This window comes from Anolis carolinensis, chromosome 2 (assembly GCF_035594765.1).
Source record: "Anolis carolinensis isolate JA03-04 chromosome 2, rAnoCar3.1.pri, whole genome shotgun sequence".
NCBI lineage: Eukaryota > Metazoa > Chordata > Lepidosauria > Squamata > Dactyloidae > Anolis > Anolis carolinensis.
The window spans coordinates 191204958-191228091 of NC_085842.1; the positions used below are offsets into that span (position 1 = coordinate 191204958).

At 43.7% G+C, this 23134-nt stretch overlaps 1 protein-coding gene and 1 long non-coding RNA gene across 3 annotated transcripts in view; one reads left to right on the forward strand and one right to left on the reverse strand.

Moving 5' to 3' along the window:
• Positions 1-4665: 4665 nt before the first annotated feature.
• Positions 4666-23134, reverse strand: part of LOC100557873 (alpha-2-macroglobulin-like protein 1) — a 115330-nt gene continuing 96861 nt past the window's right edge. For both annotated transcript variants that reach the window (XM_062971390.1, XM_008103822.3), the window contains 7 exons: positions 20223-20438; positions 18464-18585; positions 17701-17791; positions 14973-15041; positions 13506-13608; positions 10851-10892; positions 4666-5008 (listed from right to left, as the gene is read on the reverse strand). In XM_062971390.1, coding sequence (XP_062827460.1) covers positions 4983-5008; positions 10851-10892; positions 13506-13608; positions 14973-15041; positions 17701-17791; positions 18464-18585; positions 20223-20438 — 669 coding nt within the window. In that variant the 3' untranslated portion in view covers positions 4666-4982. The remainder of the gene's footprint in view (positions 5009-10850; positions 10893-13505; positions 13609-14972; positions 15042-17700; positions 17792-18463; positions 18586-20222; positions 20439-23134) is intronic.
• LOC134296432 (uncharacterized) lies at positions 5059-7653 on the forward strand. Its single transcript, XR_010003175.1, has 2 exons — positions 5059-5742; positions 6586-7653. It is a non-coding gene; the product is annotated as an uncharacterized LOC134296432 (long non-coding RNA).

The following is a 23134-nucleotide window of genomic DNA, read 5'->3' on the forward strand; positions in this document are numbered from 1 at the left end:
GGGCACGACCTGTGGCCGAATGTACAGCCCCGTTAAAAGCCATCTCAGCAAACGGAAGAAGGTCCGCCCAATCATCCTGTCTATAATTGGTGTACATCCTTAAGAATTGGCACAGTGTCTGTTGGGTACGTTCGACCCCCCCGTTGGTCGCGGGATGAAAGGCAGAGCTCAGGTTCCTTTCTGCTCCTAACAGCTGTAAGAATTTTCCCCAAAATTTTGCAGTAAATTGGACTCCCCGGTCACTAATTATCTTGTCGGGACACCCATGTAGGCGATATACATGCTTCACATACAAATCAGCAAGTTTCTCAGCTGAAGGAAGTTTTGGCAGAGCCACAAAGTGTGCCTGTTTTGAGAATAGGTCCAATATTGTCCAAATGTATCTGTGGCCTCTGCTGGGGGGTAGTTCGCCTACAAAATCCATGGCTACGCATTCCCATGGCCTCATGGGCTCCACCACCTTCTGCAATAGCCCCTGGGGCTTCCCCGGTGGTGTTTTTCCCTCTGCACATAATTCACACTGCGTGACGTATCCCCTGGCGTCTTTCCTCATTCCGGGCCACCAGCATTGTTTGGCCAACAGTTTAATAGTCCTGGTGGGGCCTAGATGACCCGCACCCTTGTTATCATGGTACTTCCTTAACATTTCTCGTCTTAAACATTCAGGAATATACAATTTCTTATTTACAAACACCAAATCCCCACACAATTCTCCCTTTTCTTTGTTTGTTTGTAACCATTTGTCCATTCCATACGCTCGCTTCAACTCTTCCTCCCATATTTCTCCTCCCCCCGTGGAAATGGCAGTACGTTTGCTTTCTTTGGCCGCTTGTGCTCGAGTAAGTACTGCCAGGCCCCATTGCTTATCAAGAAAAATACTCCCTTCAGATTCCTGAATTCCTCCCCCGTGCTGAGGCATTCGAGAGAGAGCGTCAGCGAGTATATTATGTTTCCCCTGGAAGAATCTGAGTCTGAAATCAAAACGGCTGAAATATTGGGCCCATCTAATTTGCTTCGCTGATAGTTTACGAGGGGATCTTAGATACTGTAAATTTCTATGGTCAGTCCACACCTCAAACGGTGTTCCACTTCCTTCCAGGAAGTGTCTCCAGCACTCTAGTGCTTTTAGAATCGCTAAGGCTTCTCTCTCCCAAATCGGCCAGTTTTTTTCTGTATCGCTAAACTTTTTTGACAGATAGCCACATGGCTTCAGGTTCCCCCCCTCGTCTTTCTGCAGCAGAACTGCCCCATATGCCCGGTCTGACGCATCGCAATGTAATACAAAGGCTTTAGACATATCAGGGTGCTGTAGGACAGGCTCCTCAGTAAAACGTTTTTTAAGGGCTTCGAAAGCTTCCTGGCATTCTATTGTCCAGGTCAGTTTGGCCCCTGGGGCCTTCACTTTGGCTGTTTCTCCCCTGCCTTTAGTCTTTAACAAATCCGTTAATGGCAAAGTGAGGCGCGCAAAGTCCTTGATAAATGTTCTATAGAAGTTTGCGAACCCTAGGAAGGATTGCAGCTGCTTCCGTGTTTTGGGGGCTTCCCACCCCCTCACGTCTTCTACCTTCGCAGGGTCCATCGCCACTCCCTGGGAGGAAATCCTATACCCCAGAAAGTCTATCTGGTCTTTATTGAACTCGCACTTGGCAAGCTTCGCATACAGTTTTGCTTCTCTCAACTTTTGCAGGACTTCCCTGACTAGTTCTATGTGTTGCTCCTTAGTCCGAGATACTAACAATATGTCATCTAAGAAAACAAAGACTCCCTTGTACAACAGTGGATGCAACACTTCGTTGATTAATTGCATGAACGCGGCGCCTCCGCCGCACAAACCGAAAGGGAGCACACGATAATTGAATAATCCGAATGCACAGGAGAAGGCCGTCTTCCACCTGTCCTCTGGTTTAATCTGCAATTTATGGTACGCTTCAATTAAGTCCAATTTGGTGAATATCTGTCCCTCCGATAACTGGGCGATCAAGTCCTTCACTAAAGGTAGGGGGTATTTATTTCCAGAACTGATTGCATTCAGGCCCCTGTAGTCAATGCAGAGCCTCAGCGTTTGGTCCTTTTTGCGCCTGAACAACACAGGCGCCCCTAGAGGGGAATTTGAAGGCTCTATGAAACCCCTCGCTAGGTTTTTATCAATGTATTTTCTCAGTTCCTCCTTTTCCCTAGCCGACATTGGGTATATTTTTGCCTTAGGAAGCTCTGCTCCTGGGACTAGCTCTATCTTCACTTCAACTCTCCGCTTCGGTGGGAAACTGTCTGCTTCCTTCTCATCAAATACGTCCACAAAATCCCGATACTCTGGGGGTAATTTATCTGCCAGTTCTGCTATCCTGATAGAGTCTTCCTCCCCCCTTTTCCCCGGCTCCCTTTCCACTTCCTGGCTCCCTCCTTCCAACTTCATCCTGAAAATCATGCTCTTATCCTCCCAGTTGATTTGCGGGTTGGCCTGCCCCAGCCATGGCATGCCTAGTATAACATTATAGCTGGCTATTTGTGATACCACAAATGACACCTTTCCTTCCCAACTCCCTATCTTACACTTTACATCTTCGGCACTGTACTTAGCTAATGATCCCGATGCTGTGGATCCGTCCAACTGCGAAAAAGCTATTGGGGATTCTAGGTTCGTTCTCTCGCATCCCAATCCCTCGGCTAATTCAGGGGAGATGATGTTCCTGGAACATCCACAATCCACAAATGCTTTGCAGGTTGCTTGTTTGCTGCCACTTTCCAGCTGAATGGGGACCACTATCATGGCTTTGTCCTGACTTACCAACCCCCCCGAGTGGTGCCTCATCGGTGGTTCTTCCTCGGCGCGTTTCCCTGCCACGGCTCTTGGTTTGGGCGGGCCTCCGCCTTCCCCTTTTCTCTGCCAGCACTCGGCAGCCCTGTGGCCCAAACGGCCGCACACGAAGCAGCCCCTCCTGCTGGTGCTCACGTTCCCTGTCGGCTCCGTTCTCCTCCCGGCTGGGGTTGATCCCTCCTTCCGGCTCCCCTCTTTCATCTGCGGCCGCTGCTGTAGCCCTCCTCGGTGCCTCCTCGCCTGGGCCAGCGATGTCTCGACGCGCCCCGCCAGCTGAATCCATCCGCGCAGTGTGTCGGGCTCATCACGATGCACCGCCCAGGAGAGGATCTCCCGCCTGAGCCCCTCTTTGAAGAGTTCTATCTTTGTCACTGCAGACCATTCCGGCACCTTTTCAGCGAGGCATTGGAACTCCTCCGCATACTCAGATACCGACCTCTGCCCCTGGGAGACGGTCTTCAACTCCTCCCTCGCCCGGATCTGCTCCAGTGGATCTCGGAAACGGGTCTCCAGGGCCCCCATAAAGCGTCGGAGTGACCCCAGACATGGGTCGCGCCGCGCGTGCAGTTGAACGTACCAGCTGGCCGCTCCCCTCTTCAACACTGCACCAATGGCCCGTACCCGGCTGGATTCCGTTCTAAAAGTGTGGGCATTGTCCTCCATATAGCCCCTCACCGTGGTCAGGAAAAAATCCAGTTCAGAGGACTCTCCCCCAAACTCGATCCTTAGTTCCTCTCGTCTCGGTAGGGGTCCCTGTGGTGGCAATCCCCAATCCTCCGCCCGTCGCAAGCCCCCTTGCGGGCCAGTGGGCCCCGCTGCTGCTTCCCTTTGTCCTGTGCCACGCCCGGCATTCGCCAGGGGCACCAGGGTCTCAGTTGGGAGCGTAGCCGGGATTCTCGGAGGCTTTTCCCCTTCGTCGTCACTCTCCTCCACCCGCGTCAGGCTCGTTTGGATCTTGGGCCGGGCACCGGGCTCCTTTCGCATTTCCCTTCCCTTCGGTGCTGGGAGGTCTGCAAAGCCCTGGCTGCTTCCCATGCTCACGTCCCACATTGAGCTAGCCCGGAGTTCCCTTCCTCGCTCCGGCTCCGCCAAAATCGCCAGGCGCTCCATCGCCCTCGACATCACTGCCAGGGTGGTCTCCATCGCCGACATCCTCTCCTCCAGAAACACCATCTTTTGCGGGCCTGGAGAAGGTGAACCTTCCTCTCCTCCGGTGCTATCTCCCCGCACCACTCCGCGCCTCTGGGTTACCCCATTTGGCTGGGCATAAGCGGTGGATGACGCCAGGGCCGCCAGCTGGTGGAACTCAGCGTCCGTCTCGGGAGTGGCCCTTTCCGACCTTCCTCCTCCGGCGCCCAAGAGCTCTTCATCCTCCACTTGCATGTTACACCTCACCGCTACAGCGGGATGGTGTCCGAATTCTTGGCTTAGTGTCAGCTCACCACAGCCGCTCCTGAATGAACACACGAGACTCTTTGTGGTATCACCAGGAACTTTTACTGTAGGAAACATGAACATCAGAAAAGCCAAGAATGGGAGGCTCCGGCCAACCCTCCTTTATATACCCTCCCCCTCATTTGAACAGTCTCTTCCCGCTCAGTAAAACCCCGCGCAAATTCCCCGCCAAGTCCATCAGCCGTTTCTCCTCCGAGTCCTGGGACGCAGGTGTCTTATCAATGTCAGTGACCCTGAAACTCAGAGCCACATCCAGGCTCTAGTAGCAGGGTTCTGACACTTGACTATACAATGAAGTGACCCTCCTTTGGAGGTCTTCAGTTACCCACCTCTCAGCAGTGCTTTAGCTGTAGGTGCCTTTACTTGAAGAAGTCAGATTACCGTATATACTCGAATAAAAGCCAATGTGAATATCTTTATTCTCCTCCCCTGCACCTTCCCTCCACCCACCAGAAGGGTCTTCAGATAGGAAAGATAATAATGGGAGAAATGTATGATGTAATATGGGGCATAATGGCATTGGCAAGCAGAGTGGGAAAGTCAATGAACTCCACTTTTACATGTAGGAGTTCTTTACATATCTTGATATTTGTACATGTGGAACATTAATACACAGATCAGAACAACACTTCCAAATGACAGGCATGAGACAGTAATCTTCTCCATCAATTTGAACCATCACATGAGTACATCACATGCTTCAAGTGTGGAACTACTGCTGATCCTTTGTTGTGCTTTCTGTGGAACGAATACAAAGAAGTAAACAAACAAACAAAAATAGGCCAGTGTTAAACTGGGAGTTCTATCACTAGAATTAGTAAGTCAGAGCAGCTGGGTGAGTCTCAGAGACAGAAACAACTGATTATTTATTTAGTATCAAAACATTGCATAAATAAATAAGTATAAAACTGATAAAGGGAGCAGAGGCAGCTAAATAATTTTAGACTGATGTTGAGCACCGACCCCCCCCCCCCCCAGGTCAAAATTAATAAAGACAATACCCTGACACAGACAACAATGGACATGGGCGCCATGGGTGTCTGACACACCCTGATGGGTCACTCACAATACAAGCCCATAATCATCAGGGACCTGATGGCCCTGCTTTGTTCATCTCAAAAGAGAGACAATGTGATTCATTCATAAAACTATGTATTCTTTGTCTAAATCGTCATCCAGCACCCTGTCAGCCATTGGAGAGTGTGGACCACCCTCTAATTGGCTGTCGGGTTCCACAGTTCCGCCTCACAGAGGGAATCCTCCCAGCTGGTTGTGATGCCAAGACCGGCTCCGCCAATCAGCATGAAGCCAGCCCCAGCTGAACGTGAACAGGAAAAACAAAAGACCCTACTGTATAAAAATGTCTGTTTTATGATTGTCGAACATGTCCACTTCTTTGAGCGGTGTACCACTTGCTGACATCACTTCTGGATGGATTAAATAAAATACCTCAGTGGCTTCTGCTTCAACTGGTGAGATTTCTAGATTGGGGAACATTGAGTTTTAGCTTTAAGTCTCACCAAGCATGGACTCACAGAAGCCTAGTGCTGGATCTCGCTATCCACCTGTCAGATCTCACTATCCATGGTCCAGATCTCACTATCCGTGAACCGCTCTAAATTGCTCAACCTCAAGACCAAAAACAGGCAACAGGAACTGCATTGTCTGTAGCTTTAAACAGTTCTTCCTCTGTGCATGAGGCACATGTATATTCACAGGGAGACTTTAACAGCTTTAATGATGGACTATGGATTTTGAAAAATGATTCAGTTATGAGATCATGACTCGGCATTTTATTTGGTTTTAAACTGTTTAACTGATTGACCTGTATTTTAATTGCACATGTTTAAATTGTTGTTTAGATTTATTAAGATATATTTTAATGTTTGTAAGCTGCCTTGAGTCCCCTCTGGGGTAGAGAAAAGTGGGATAGAAATGAAGTAAATAATAACAAATAATAATAATTCTTGCTGTTGCTGGAGGAACATTAAGAGGAATGGTGGTTCTCATGAAACTTTTCCTTGGTTTAAGTGTACTGGAAGGAAGCTGATTGCTATACAGTAAGTGGCTTTCCCAGTGTTCAACTTTATTTCTCTCACAATTGGCAACAACTTTCTGTTGCACTTCGGGGAGGGGGGGCAATGCCAGCTAGCTTATAAAGCCTATCAGCAGGTGTAGGTTTAAGATATTCAGTGATTATTTTGTGGGGCAGGTTGAGTCTCCGCGGGGCTCCATGAGTTTGTTTTTAAAACTTTAGAGAACTTTAACAATTTTTCTCTTTTTGCCATCCCTCTCTAATTTCTATAAACCCTGAGGTGGAGGTGGTCACCTAAGAGGAGTTTTAACATTAAAGAGGGAGGTAAGAGCAAGAAACTAACAGGAACGAACAGGAGCCTGGCATGGGAGAGAAAAAGGCACCGCCGGCCATTAGAACTGGCGTTCTTACAAAGAAGCCTATTCTGTCTATTACATCTGGCTGCCGAACTGCCCTAAGGGACTATAAGAACTGTCCTTGTCCCCCATACCTCATTGGAAGAGCATTCTGGGGTCAAGTTTAGAACCGTGGGCCTGTGTGGCCCTCTACCAGAAACCTGGATAAAAACTTCACCATTGGTTGCTGGCTCATTTTAATGCTGCTTGGAGCTAGGGCCCTACTCCTTTGTGTTGCCGGCTCAACTGGGGGACCTCGCTGTCGACTGCTGGCTCGCCAGGGCTGTTGCTTCTTGCCGTTGGTCTGTTCTGGGGAGTCTTGCCGCCAGCTGCCAGCCTGCCTGGGTACTGCGGGTACTGGGGGGGCTCGGAGCTATTGCTCCTCCTTGCCCTTCTCGCTGCTCCTCGCCGTCGGCCTGTCCTGGAGGAGGCCTCACCTGATGCCGCTGGGGTTTGGAACTGTGGCCCCTTCCTGCTGTCGGTTTGCCCCTGGAGTTGCTGGCCACCTATTGGACTTTCCACCAAGGCTGAACATCATGAAGTGCCTGCGTCATCTGCTGTAGTAGCGACACTGTGCCCGAGGCCATACAGTGGTGTTGAAGAGTCCCTACTGGCCTTTACCAACTTACCATCGTTGGTGTGGGTATACTACTGTTATTGGTTTGGAACTACCATTTGTCATCATTGGCTGGGAATTACCATCGCCCACTACCCACACCAGACTGAGGGCCAATTTCCATCTTTTGGACTCTGCCATTGTGGTGTGTCATCTCACTTACTGTCTATGAAAACTGGGCTAGAATATTTCCTTGAACATTTCCTATTCCACCTAATCCACCTGGTGACTTGTCTCATCCAGAAGTGTGCAGTAACCATCTTATTGACTAACCCCTCGACTAAGCACTTTATTCTGCTGCTGTTATTTAGTGTTTAATATTATATTATGAATTTTACCATCTTGCTATGAATTGCGTTTAGTCTTATCAACTTTGGGTTGTTAGTTGGGGTTAGGGAGGGAGTTAGGGTGGGAGGGCTTTGTTAATGATCTACAGAATAGCCATAATCCGTTCAGAGTCATGTCGAAGCACATAGTCACTTTAGTACTTAAATATCTTTGCAACACTATGGCAAGAATAATATTCTCTGGCACTTCAATTGTGAATTTATTAATTTTTTTGTTGTAGATCAGTTTCCTTACCCTGGTGATTTATTATAGCAATTAATGAACTAGATCCCTCTCCACCCTATTTATTTATTTATTTATTCATTTATTTACATTACTTTTACCCCGCCTTTCTCTCCTAGGAGACTCAAAGCGGCTTACAGTAAATAGGCAGAAATTCAATGCCTAAAAACAATGTAAAAACAACAGTTCATATAAAACAGATACCATTACAAAATAAAAACACATTATATAAAAATTTTAAGAATGTCCAAGATTAAAATCCATTCATCCAGAATCCTCAAGTCTTTGTACAGATCATGTAAAGTCCATGTTCTCATTCATTAAAAGCGTGTGTACACAACCATGTCTTTAAGGCTTTCCTGAAGCCTAGGAGAGTTGGTATCTGCCGTATGTTGCTGGGGAGGGTGTTCCACAGCCGAGGAGCCACCACCGAGAAGGACCTGTCCCTCGTTCCCACCAGCCTTACCTGCGAGGCTGGTGGGACCGAGAGCAGGGCCTCCCCCGATGATCTAAGAGTTCTAGAAGGCTCACCCTAGCACCTTGCACTTTAAGAATTACAAAATAAGGAGAGAGTTATAGGGCCTTCTTGGTGGTGGCCCTTCGGCTGTGGAACACCCTTCCTAGTAACATTCTGCAGGCCCTGACTCTCTTGAGCTTTAGGAAAAATGTAAAGACGTGGGTCTGTGCACAATCATTTAACAAATAAGTATTATGATCTGACATGGCCCAAACTAATGTTTATGTATGAGGTATTTGGATGAATGGACTGAATTATTTATGTGTTTTAAACTTTGTATAATGTTTTTATTAAGTAAAATTGTGCTGTAATTGTGCTGTTTGTTTTTATTGAAGTCTGTTTTGGGGTATTGAATTTTGCCAACCCTGTAAGCCGCCTTGAGTCCCTACAGGTGAGAAAGGCGGGGTAAAAAATGTAAATAAATAATAAAAATAAAATGTTTCATTTAGTACTACATTCACCTACTTCACATGGGCAAATTTGTACCAAACAAGGCAGGCATACTCAGCAGGGGGTTTTTTTGGTTTTTTTTTTCGTGTCAGGAGCAACCTGAGTTGCTTCTGGAGTGAGAGAATTGGCTGTCTGCAAGGACATTGCCCAGGGGACGCCTGGATGTTTTGATGTTTTTACCATCCTTGTGGGAGGCTTCTCTCATGTCCCTGCATTGAGCTGGAGCTGATAGAGGGAGCTCATCCGCGCTCTCCCTGGGTGGGATTTGAACCTGGCAGCCTTCAGGTCAGCAACCCAACCTTCAAGTCACAAGGCTTTAACCCGCTCCACCACCGGGGGCTCCTACTCAGCAGTTGAGTAAGACAGGGCTGATGTTCTTATTAATTTTGGGTCTGTACCCCATGCGCTATCAGTAAGTTTCAACAGGATGTTATTGTATGTAGCTTTGTGCTTGGTGTTCACATAGTGTTTCCTTAGTTTCGATCTAAGGTGATGCCGAGATATTTAGAGTGGGAACAGTGTTCAAGCCTTCCTGGGTAACTTTCAATGTCCTGTTGGCTTCATGATTACGTAGGTGAAAAGCACACACTTGTGTCTTGGGTTAGCCTTCAGGTGATTATCTTTGTAGTGGCTGGAGAGGTCTTTCTGGGCATTAACAAGTTGGTTTTCAACTGTTTTCAAAGTCTTTTGCTTGTGTTGTTAGGCCAAGGTCATCAGCATATATAAAGCTCTTTGTGAGTGTTGACTGTGGCTGATCATTAGTAAAAATGTTAAACAAGATCAGTGCAAGAACACTGCCTTGAGGTAGACGATTCTTTACCTCCTCTAACTACTAATTGATAATAATACTGGAAAACCGCCTCCCATATCACTTTTAAAAAATACCCCTCTAAAAATATAGTCTACAGCTTGAGTGTATGTTTGTTTATAGGAGACAGAGGGATGTGATAAAGACTAAAGGTTGGGTTGCTGACCTGAAGACTGCCAGGTTCGAATCCCACCAGGGGAGAGCGCGGATGAGCTCCCTCTATCATCTCCAGCTCCATGCGGGGACATGAGAGAAGCCTCCCACAAGGATGGTAAAACATCAAAACATCCGGGCGTCCCCTGGGCAACGTCCTTGCAGACAGCCAGTTCTCTCACTCCAGAAGCAACTCTGGTTGCTCCTGACACAAAAAAAAATCTATTCATATAAAATAGAGAGGCTTTGCCCAATCTGGGCTAAGGCAGAATTTGCTGCCCTTTCGTTTATGGTCCCTTGAGAGGCAAGCACAGCACATGCACTGTCTTCTATCCCAGTTGATGAGCAGGATCATCAACAGCAACAACGGGCCTGAGGGTTATGCAGAGCATTCTATCTATTAATTATTCCCTCTCTGGAAGACCAAAAGATTTAAAGTAAAATGAGTTGATCACCTTCAACCACTATGCTAACTCAAGAGACCACTGGACTTTTTCAGACTAGCAGCAGCAACAGGAAAAGAAGATTGGGACTCTCATGAAATGCCTAGTTTCCAGATGGTCAATGAACCTAAGGGAATTTGGTGTGTGTGTACTGGCTCGGCCAACAGCTTGTGCCACTGGGCCACCATAGGTGATTGCCTAAGCCATCCATGTGATAACTGCCCTGGCTACATGGTCCCCTTAGAAGCCAGGCATTCAAGAAGAGCACAAGGAAGCAGGCAGTCCCCTTCTTTCAATGCTATTTTATCCCACCTTTTTCCTCTTACTGTTTTAATCACTACTATTTTCACCTTTGCTGTTAAAGAGCCTGGCCAAAGTAAAACAAGCATAACATTTGCCCAGAACTTTCCTTTTTAAATAAAATAGGACATCTGATTCATCATTTTCCTTTTATGCTACAAGCAAATCAAGGCCACAAAAGGAAAAAAAAATGGAGGAACATTCTTCAAGCTACCCAAAAGTGATTCAGAACTGTTTGTGACCCCTTTAGCCTTCTGGAATGTTAATCAAGAGTAACCTCAACCCATCCTTACCTGTGCTGCAGGGAGCATTATATTCTGCAATTGCATTGTCTTCTACATGAGAGAGAGAGAGAAAGAAGGAGGGAGGAAGAGGGGGGAGAAACAGTCTGTGAGATGAAAATGAAACTCCAGTACCACTTTCTTTCCAAACTCTGTCAACATTCATTTCTCTTGATCAGTAGTTCTCAACCTGTGGGTCCCCAGATGTTTTGGCCTTCAACTCCCAAAAATCCTAACAGCTGGTAAACCGACTGGGATTCCTAGGAGCTGTAGGCCAAAACACCTGGGGACTCACAGGTTGAGAACCTGTTCTTGATCAGTCCTGGTGGCTGTGTGCACCAACCAGCCATATTGAGGCGAAACCAAACTTACAGAACACTTTCCCAAGATAATATCATTTTTAATAACTTATAATACTAAAAGCCAGATTCATCTTTAAAATCCTTAGCTTTATTGTATTCTATGAAATGTTTTTAGAGCGACTACTTAGAGCGATTATGTTGATTGTAGCCTTCCACGTTTGCTAGTTTAACTTTGGCAGATGTAATTATTTATGGGTTTAATTGATACGGTCTTTGTATGAACCTTTAGGGTCATACTAGAACAGAAGTTCTCAACCTGCGGGCCACGGCCAAGCAGTGGGCCATGAGAATGAAAATCTAGTCCGCGAACCTCCTTCCTTTTTATTTATTTATTTTATTTATTTTATTTCCGCTACTTTACGCAGAACTGACCATTGCATTGAATAAACCACATCAGCTCTAGATTATTAAATATGGTTTTCTGTGGGCGAGCAGATGGTGACTACTGGATGGCATATGTCCTGTATTAGAAACTAGAGCTGATGTGATCTATCCAAGGTGATTTTCTGAATCAGCACCCCAAATAACCAAACCGAATCTAAAGTTGACCAAAAACTGATTTGTAACCCTTTTGGTACTAATGTTGGAGAGTGATCCCTGGTCAAGGTGATCCCTGGTCAAAATAGTCCCTGTTCAATTTGGCCCTGGTCAAAAAAAAGCTTGGGAGCCACTGCACTAGAAGATGTAGCGCTTCCTAGAGAGATGTTCCCTCTGGTTATTTTTTTTCCCAAATTTTATAGCTTTTCCATTTTTGCAGGGGTCCTGTACTCCTAACATCTGAAAAAGTTGGGGTGGGGGTTGCTAGTGGCTCAATTTTTTAAAAAGTAAATACTGGATCCTTTTGAAATATTATGACAGTGGCCCCTTCAACACTGCCATATAAAATCTAGATTGTCTGCTTTGAAATGGATTATATGGCAGTGTAAAAAGGTAAAGGTTTCCCCTGACGTTAAGTCCAGTCATGTCTGATTCTGGGGGTTGGTGCTCATCTCCATTTCTAAGCCAAAGAGCTGGCGTTGTCCATAGACAACTCCAAGGTCACGTGGCTGGCATGACTGCATGGAGCGCCCTTACCTTCCCGCTGGACTGGTACCTATTGATCTACTCACATTGACATGTTTCCGAACTGCTAGGTTGGCAGGAGCTGGGGCTAACAGCGGGCGCTCATTCCGCTCCCCGGATTTGACCCTGGGACCTTTCGGTCTGCAAGTTCAGCAGCTCAGCGCTTTAACACACTGCGCCACCACCAGGGGCCCCCATATGGCAGTGTAGACTCATATAAACCAGTTCAAAGTAGATAATGTGGATTATCTGCTTTGATGATATGGATTATATGGCAGTGTAGAAGGGATCAGTGTCTGAACTTTGCTAAGCATATCAATTATCATTTTTATTCCTATGTTTTAAAAAATGGCTGATGGAGGGAAGGGTTGTGTATTTCTTTTATGCTTCTCATGTAGAGGCAGCTTATTCATACATGCAAGTACAGTAGAGTCTCACTTATTCAACATAAATGGGCCGGCAGAACGTTGGATAAGCAAATATGTTGGATAATAAGGAGAGATTAAGAAGAAGCCTATTAAACATCAAATTAGGTTATGATTTTACAAATTAAGCACCAAAATATCATGTTATACAACAAATTTGACAGAAAAAGTAGTTCAATACGCAGTAATGCTATGTAGTAATTACTGTATTTACGAATTTAGCACCAAAATATCATGATGTATTGAAAACATTGACTACAAAAATGTGTTGGATAATCCAGAACGTTGGATAAGCGAATGTTGGATAAGTGAGACTCCACTGTATGTGCTTGTTAGAAGGCAACAACTTCCTATGGAGAAACTACATTAAGAAGGAATATTACCAGTGCTAAGTTATACACATCACATGTCAGTATTGTGTTTGTATATACCAGACCTCTTCAGTTGTTTATTAAAGAGCATTAGTTCAACATTTAGTTGATTATTTATTTGTGGGTTTTGTTTATGCATGCCCTTTTCTGCAGTCAAATTAACAAACTTTTGGCTGTACCCTCATCCCCCACCCCACCCCGGATTAGAATCTAAATAAAACACATGTGAGATACAGACTCTGCTAATTTTGCCTATTATGCCATCAGTTCTGTCCCTTTGCTCACATAATGATACTCAAGGGAAGAACTTCTCAGGACCATAGGGCTTACAGTAAAGCCTGAATGCATATACCCGGGGGGGGGGGGGGGGGGGGAGGGGGGCTGTGTTGCTACAAATGCAGTTAGTGATAAGAAATTATACCCACTGCAGCAGCATCAGATGTTTACCTGGCTGATAATAATCATAAACTTTCACTGTTGCTGGCTTGAGATCTGACACTTCATTTTCCTGCTTCATAGTGAAGTTGTACCTTTGGACATTACTATCCAGCTGAAGGGGAGACAGGGAAACAAAAACTGTTTAATTGATGACCTCTGGAACAATAGATAGTATAATTAGAACAGGATGAACTCAACACTGGTATTTTCATTAAGACATCCTAGTCTATATATTTGTAGAAATGCTCTGACTCACTGCCTGCATATTATAATTTATTATGCTTTATTTTATTTAATAAAAGAACATTCCTAAAATAAAAAAGTGATACAACAGACCATAGGATAATTCTGCCTGAAATGCAGGCATTTATATTCTACCATCTAAGGAAATACATTAAAAATATTCTTAATGTACTAAAAAGCAAAAATATACTATTCTTGGAGTAAGAACATGATTTATTACTAGCCTTAATTAAATATAGACTTATCATATATGCACGTTATATTATTCTTCTATATCTCTCTGTTAACCAAATGATGACATACTGCTTGGAAATCCTGACTATTAGTATTACTACTTCTACAATTATTATTATTATTATTTTATTTTCCAACTGTCGTACTGGAACAACAATGATTGTTTAGTTTAACTATAACAATTTTTGGCAATTCTTTGTTAGAACATTACCAATGTCAGCTGCTTCTAACCTAGCGATTTTATTTGAAGTGTTTAATGCCAGTGCTAATGCTTTTTGCTTTTGCTTTTTGGTGTGTTTCTTTGCCAAGTACTTTTGCATTTTTATATCGCCATTTGTTCAGATTTTTTTTCTTTTTTATATAAATATGGACATTTTAGCTTTGTTTTTGGTTTTGGGGTTTTTTTTCTCTCTCTCCCTTTTTGATCCTTTTTAAATCTCAGTTTTCCTACTTTCTATACAATCAAATGTTCTCACTCTTTCCATGTTAATTTACTCTCTTTTATAAGGTAAAACTTCAATAAAAATGTATTTTTAAAAAACTTCACATAGTTGTATTGGTGTGTTAAGACAATAACACAAAATTACATTTTTCTGTATTTGGTCAGAATAAAAGAATGAGAAGGCTTTAGGATTCCCTGGAACACTTCTAGCTGGATGATAAGGAGTTGTTTTTAAAGAAAAAGTGGACTGAAGACTCATGGTTAGAGGAATAATAATGTTAGATCCAATGCCACATTTTACTGAGTCATCATCATCATCATCATCATCATCATCATCATTTAATTACTTATTAATCGCCCTCCATCCAAGATGCTCTTGGCGATTTACAAGATAAAATTGTAAAGGATAAAAATACATACATATAAATATTGATAAAATTAACATAGATTAAAAGCTCTAGTAAAGAGCCAGTAAAGAGTCCCACATGAATCATCATCTTGAATAATTTCTCAACCACCCCCCCCCCCCCCCAATTAGAGATCTGCAGAATTCTCACCTGATCCAGATAGAGGATGATCTTGTCATTGTCAAATTCCACTTTTTTAACAAGGTTTAACATTAGCAGCTGCCAGAAAACAGGGAAGAAAAAGAGCAGTTTATAAACTCCACAATAGGCACAGTCATCAGTAGTCTAAAGGAGAACTTTGATTCATGATGCCTTTTTACCCAAGGAATGTTTAGGGTAAAGGTTTTCCCCTGACATTAAGTCCAGTTGTGACCGACTCTGGGGGTTGGTGCTCATCTCCATTTCTAAGCCAAAGAGCCGGCGTTATCCGTAGACGCCTCCAAGGTCACGTGGCCGGCATGACTGCATGGAGCGCCGTTACAAGGAATGTTTACATAACCACAAGTATATAAAGCATGGAGGGGAACGGGAGAGAGACACCCACACACATGAGAAAGGAAGGCAGAGGGCCCTTCTACACTGCTATATAAATTCCAGATTATGTGCTTTGAACTGGATTATATGGCAGTGTAGAAGGCCCCAGAGATATGTGCACACCCGTGAATGAGAGAAAGGAAAGCAGAAAGAGAGCTGAGAGGAGGGGGGAAGAAAGAGGGGAAAACAGAAAGAAATGGGAGAGAAAGAGAGGAAGGAAAGCAGAGTGAAGTGCTCTTGGGGGGAAATGACGGCAACACCAGCAATACAGTGATGACAACCCCATTTGGAATCCTGACCCATAGTTTAAGAAGCTCTAGTCTAAACAGTCAGTCAGAAACCAATGGATTCTGGGTCTATACAAAGGACATGTCTGTGAGCAGCACTTTATGAACTGATACAGTTGATATGCAGTAAATGAATAAAATCAAATTATTATTTTAAAGGAAAAGAGGGTCTGGGTATGTAGAATGAACGCAGTTCGACACCACTTCATCTGTCATGCCTCAATATTAGCAATTTCTGGGAGTCATCGTTTGGTGAGGCACCAACATTCTTTGACAGAAAATGATCAAGACCTTGTAAAACCTGAGTTAGTAGGATACTTTTAAAAGCGTAGAAGTGAGAAATTGTTCTAAGAGTAGCATGTCACGGCAAGAAAAATTGGAAGGATGGTTCATGATGAACACCATCAAAAGAAGGCAGACAGAAGGTTTCCATCTAGCCCAATTTCTGTATCATTCCTAAACTAAAACAAGCAAGGAGATGTTGCAGTTTGTGATGGGGAAAAAACTAACATTCAAAGGGACATCTATCTATACTCACTGCAGCAGCATCAAATGATTACCCTGCTGATAATAATCATAAACTTTCACTGTTGCTGGCTTGTGTACTTGGCTTTGTGTGCTTGCAGACCTGCGAATGTTTTTGCATGGTTTTTCACTTTATCTGTTTATATGTGAATGTGCGTATATATTTATTACTACATGATAAACCTATAAAAAAGCGGAGCAGCAGAGGACTGTGAGCAGGAAACAATTACTAAGGTTCCATTATGGGTGAATTGGCTAAATGCAAAGGTAAGCAGAACTCCCACACCTTTAACAATAATATGCAAAAGATCAAGTGTAACTTGCATGGCAAACTATTCTTTCTTTAAAATAAACTACACAGCTATTAAAAGTGCAGGAATTCTGTCCTCTGTTCCCTTGATCTATCCCAGGCATTCTTACATTTTGGAATGATGTTGAAAAGCTCTCTATGGATGCAGGCATTCAGGAGCAATAGCTGTACTTTTCCTATTTTAACTTACAGCATGCTGCTATCAGTAATATTATTATTATTAATAATAATACACTTTATTTATATGTGTTGTCGAAGGCTTTCATGGCCGGGATCACAGAGTTGTTGTATGTTTTCCAGGCTGTATGGCCATGTTCCACAAGTATTTTCTCCTGACGTTTCGCCCACATCTATGGCAGGCATCCTCAGAGGTTGTGAGGTATGGAGAAACTAAGCAAGGAAGGTTTATATATATCTGTGGAAAGTCCAGGGTGAGAGAAGAACTCTTGTCAGTTGGAGGCCAGTGTGAACATTCATCGAATTTCTGGTCTTGTTCTTTATGGTGTCATAAAATACTTCCCCTGCTAATTAGCAGTATCTAATTTCTCTACTTGGAGCCCCCGATGGCGTAGTGGAATAAAGCCTCCTGACTTGAAGGTTGGGTTGCTGACCTGAAAGCTGCCAGGTTCGAATCCCACCCGGGGAGAGTGTGGATGAGCTCCTTATATCAGCTCCAGCTCCATGCATGGACATGAGAGAAGCCTCTCAGAAGGATGGTAAAAACATTAAAACATCCGGGCATCCCCTGGGCAACGTCCTTGCAGACAGCCAATTCTCACTCCAGAAGCGACTCAGGTTGCTCCTGACACGAAAAAAAACTCTACTTATAGCTCTAAGCTGTTTTTGAACTGCTTAGGTAAGCAGTAAGCTGGGTTTGACGGTCAAGTACTCACCGTGACCAGGCTTTGAACTGGCCACCATTCGGCTGGCAGATCTTATTACTGCTGGTGATTTGCCTGCTGTGCTAAAGCCCAGCCCCAAGTCTTATTTTGAACTGTTCAGATATTTAATGATAGATTGAGAGCTAGATAGATCTGTTAACCAGTATATGTGTGTGTGTGTGTGTGTGTGTGTGGTGCTAACAGCCACTTCTAATGTTAATTTTTATGGGAGATTTTAGATCACAGTAGTTGGACTCTGTGTCACAACATAATAGAATAAATATTCTAACATAGAAAATTAATTGGGTGATGATGGTAAAAAAAAATCCAAACTATCTTACCGTCTTCACAATTTTCTTCTCAGGGACATATCCGGATAACAGGTTCACCTCTATAAGGGCCATATTACTTGTCTGTCGGTGTCCTGTGTAGCTAGAAAAAGCAAGGAAATATGATATGTCCCAATAAAGGCAGTGGCTCGAAAAACTCTGGCAAAGACCGGGCACCAACTTTCAGCCATTGCTCCCAACATGGCTTTTACTCATCTGTCATAAATCATAGAATCATAGAATAGTAGAGTTGGAAGAGACCTCATGGGTCCAAGCCCCTGCCAAGAAGCAGGAAAAGTAGGAAGAGCAGGCAGAGAATAACAGCAAGCTCGGTTAAATTTGTTGGTGCTCCCATGTCTCAATAAGGATGATGCTTCACCACTTTTCCGTCTCCTCAACACACCACCTTTCTCACATTCTGCTTTATTTCCAGTGTTCCATTTCCTTTGGAAATAGGAAAGAACAAATCCTGGCAGGGGTGCTTCACACTGAATTCAGAAACAGCAGATCTGTGATTTATGATAACACTTTCTGTGGGTGTAGATATAGATTCCAGACCATTCATAATAACTAGGTCAGTTTTCAAGGAAGTTACCCCAAGAGCCTTCCTTTAAAGACTACTGCTTCTAAACTGTGCAGACAGAGTAAACTGGTTTCAAATGGGGCTAAGTTTAATCAGGCAAAAAGACGCAGTCCAAAGCCATATACGTAAGTGATGTCCCTACAACTGTGATTTCTGAATTCTTCAGGAAATATTCAAAGTGGGCTACAGTACCTCACTTCTACATTGAGAACAAAATGCTTTCTGGATTCTTCATTACATTCCTCTGGTGATGTTTCTGTACTCAGAGCAAAAGCTTCAGGCTTTGGGGGTGGGCTGTTATATTGAAGAACAGTCTATGTGAGAGAAGAAAACAAGATGAATTTTGAGGACATGCCATTGCTGATACCTATTGGAAAAAAGTATACCAGAAAGACTCTGTGATGGCCTAGCAAATGGCTGAATTTGAAATGCTTCACAAGAAACTGAACCACCGAGTTGCCAGTCTGTTTCCATCATTTGGAATGGTTTCTTGGAACAGAATGTTGCTTCTAACATCATATGAAGCTACCAGTTCCATACTTCATGACGTATGCCCGTTATTCTTCGAGACACTTCTAGTTTCAAATTCTATCATCCCTGACCACTGGATTTGCTGGCTGAGTTTTGTAAGTTGGGCTCCATCATATCTGAAGGGTTCCCTATGAGAACTCATGTATGGGACCAGCAAATGCCTTTCTGCCTTGGGGAAGGGTATACTACAGAGCAGCAAATATATTTTACACAAGTAAAGCATTGCCATTGTGAGATCAGTTCATCATCTAGTGCTTTTTTCACATTTTGCTAGAGAAAATAGTTGGAGAGAGGTATCATTGATCATTATAAACCCCCCCCCCCCCCAATTCAATTTCTACAAGCAATGAGTTTGCTTCACAATCTGCTGACATTTCTCACAACAGCTTGTCAAATCTGATTACAGGCAGTCCCCAAGTTATGAACAAGACAGATTCTGTAAGTCTGTGTTTAAGTTGAATTTGCATGTAAGTTGGAACAGGTACATTGTTTAAGTGTAACTCCAGGAAAATATATATTGGAAGCATAGGGAAGGGTTAATGCCCATGTAACGTTTCTGTTGCTATCTGTGCCATTATTCTGAAGATTTTACCTCACTTTCTGTCCCTGTGATAATTGGATTTTGAAAAATGTGGCTTGTTGTGGAAACAAGGATTTGTGATAAAGCTTCAGTGGATACACCTTTTTCCCATGGTAACTCTTTCAGGAATGCATTTCCCTTCCTAGATTTATCCTTCCTGTTGTCTCATTCCTGTTCTTAACTGTGAACCATTTGTAAGTTAGATGTTTGTAACTTGGGAACTGCTTGTATATGGCAGCCAGATGCCACTGGTATGTAGTTCCACACTCTTTGTAACTGGATTGTGAAAGCAGAGCTACACCCAGGTGTGGTCTTGTTCCCCTTGTGCAGCTGGGAGAAAAGGAACAGCCTTCTCAATGAGGGCAGAGTCTTAACTTTTTTTTTCAGATGTCCAAAGACAGCTACATGGATGACAGACAGAGCTCTGCCTCTGTGGCCAATTGGTAACTATATGTGAACATTCAGGGTGCTGCCTGGCTGTTATTATGCAGCTAGGAAAGGAACAGCTCAGACCTCTGGCTTTAGAAGACTGGTGGAGCTACATGTTCACCAGTACTGAATAGGATCTCTGCCTCCATTCCCTTTTCTCAGTGCTGTTCAGGATTTGGATTTCTCCTCTTGTCGTGGGCCCTTCCACACAGCCACAGGCAGATAATCCACAATATCTGTTTTGAACTGGATTATGTGAATCCACGCTGCCATATAATATTGTTCAATGTGGATTTTACACAGCTGTGTGGAAGGGAACACTCTCCCAAATCTCTGCTTCACATCCAGTGGGTGAAAGGCCAGGCTCACTGGTAGCTTTATTCCCTGTCGCCTAGAGTTTCCATGGCTCACCTGCACATATGCGCAGCCATTCCCCGACACTTCCACATGGTATTGACCAGGGACAGCTGGAAGAGAGGTCTGCTGCAGCACCATCTGGTTCTTCTTGTCCACGTGAAATTCATGCTGGAAACCCTTGTCAGATTTCATAACCACCCTGAGGTCTTCTATCTCATGATAAGTAAGGGCTGCATATTTTGCCAAAGCCTGTGTGCTAAGCATAGTGGTCTGGGGAAAGGGAAATATAATTAGTGGGCAGGTTAAGTGTGCACAACTCTTCTTTGGAACCATCAAATAATTTTTAACATACATCATTGAACCAATACAGGAGAAAACCTTGTCTGCCTATGGAGAGAGAGTTTAAACCCTGATTTTCCAGGCAGCTGGAAATCAGTGTTGACAATGTGTTGTTGAAGGCTTTCATGGCCGGAATCACTAGGTTGTTATGAGTTTTCCGGGCTGTATGGCTATGTTCCAGAAGCTTCAGAAACAACCCAGTGTTGACAATGGTAACAGATGGAATGAAACTTAATAAACTAGAGGGAGGTGAGCACTTCTATCAGAATGTGGTTATTTACTGGGTTGAATTTATGGGGATATTTACATATCAATTTATCAGTATTAGTGCACTTCCATGTAACAGAAAATATGCTTTTTCTAGTGCATGGGATAATGGAAAAGCAGAGCATTTATATATATATAATACACATACACATACACATACACATACACATACACACACACACATATATATATTAAGGTAAAGGTTTCCCCTGACGTTAAGTCCAGTCATGTCTGACTCTGGGGGTTGGTGCTCATCTCCATTTCTAAGCCGAAGAGCCGGCGTTGTCCGTAGACACCTCCAAGGTCATGTGGCCGGCATGACTGCATGGAGAGCCGTTACCTTCCCGCCGTTACCTTCCCGTTACCTATTGATCTACTCACATTGGCATGTTTTCAAACTGCTAGGCTGGCAGAAGCTGGAGTAACAACGGGCGCTCACTCTGCTCCTGAGATTTGAACCTGGGACCTTTCGGTCTGCAAGTTCAGCAGCTCAGTGCTTTAACACACTTCGCCACCAGGGCTCCTTATATATATATATATATATATTATATGCTGTTGTTGGGTTCAAGAATTCCAAGTATCATTAATGAAGCTACATGAATCACTATTGCTTTGATTAATCCACAAAAAGAAGTTTTTGTCTCTTTTATCTTTATCTTTCAATGCCATTCCAGTCACAGAGCATAATGAGGATGACAGTTTTCTTGATCCCACCTAAATACCAACCTGTGTAAGAAAATGCATCCAAAGGCTCAATAAACAGATTTTCCTTTGAAATATTTCCCACCACACTGTCACCTTTAGTTAAAAGGACATTCTGATTCTCTAGTCTAGACCATGAATTAAGCATTTGTTCTTTACACAGCACTGTGATTAATTGGCATCACAATCTCCCACAAAATCCCGGGATTTGCCTTTAGGGTGTTTATAACTCTGAGATGGAGATATCCTCTGGTGCCTCTGACCAAACTATAAACCCCAGGATTCCATGGCATACAAATTTACAGTTAAAGTTAACTGCAAATTTGCAGTTAAACTATACACTACAATTGTCCAGGATGAAAGAGCCATCTCTTTGCACTCACCAGATTAGCACTTCTAACGCTATCTGCGTGCAATACATTTATATACCTACAGCTACCATCTTCTTACATGAAATAGATGTAAAGGCTGAAACCTTTTTATTCAGGAAGGCTTTTAAAGAAGACAGCTTTTAAGATCAAGCCAGGAGCTTTGAATCGGGTTTTTATGAATTTTAATCTTTATTATTTTAAAAATATCATTTATATTTAATTCTGTTTTAATGTTTGTATATTTGTAGATTTAAAATTGTATTGAAATGCTTTTTAATATAAGCCTCTTCTGAGTCTCCTTTGTGGAGAGAAAAAGTGGGGTATTATTATTATTATTATTATTATTATTATTATTATTATTATTATTACTACTACTACTACTACAGTAGAGTTCCGGTTAACCGACTTCTGGTTAACCGACACTCCGTATTATCCGACGTCCCAGGCCCCTTGGGAGGCGCTCATGCACGTTGCTAGGTAGCTTGCTATCTACCTAGCAACGCGCACAGGCACCTCCCAAGAGGCAGGGCGGCGAGCAGAGAAGCGCCTGTGCACGTTGCTAGGTAGCTTGCTATCTACCTAGCAACGCGCACAGGCGCCTCCCAAGGGGCAGAGCAGCGAGCACTCGGCTTAGCGAAGCGCCTGTACGCGTTGCTAGGTAGCTTGTTATCTACCTAGCAGCGCGCAGGGCACCTCCCAAGAGGCGGAGCAGAAGCGCTCCTGCACGTTGCTAGGTAGCTTGCCATCTACCTAGCAACGTGCACGGGACACTTCTTTCAACCGGCTTGCTGGATAATAGGGCCTCCCTATTATCCATCAAATCCAGTTATTCGACATCGGCCCGCCCGTTTATGTCGAATAACCGGGACTATACTGTACTACTACTACTATTATTCACTATGTAACACGATTTTGTTACTGAGTTAGAAATGTCATTTCCTAATTAGTTCTATCATAAAAACATTTATAAAAGTCTATAAAACTGCAAAGACCATATTTCTGCAGGACATCCTGCAGCACATTTTGCTATAGCTTTTCAATGAATATCTCATAGAGCAGGCATGGGCCAACTTTCTAACTTGGAGGCCGCATGGCAGGCCAGAGTGGGGTGGGCGGGCTGGGAGGGAGGGTTCCCCCCCCAAGTCCCCTCCCTACTCTTTCCTCCCCTTCCTCTTCTCTTTCAGAGGCAGAAAGTGAAGGAAAGATGGGAAACGTTTGGATCCCAAAAGGGTTAGCCTTGGTCAGGATGAGATGGTGGACAGGAGAGAAAAAGTGTGTACCCCATAT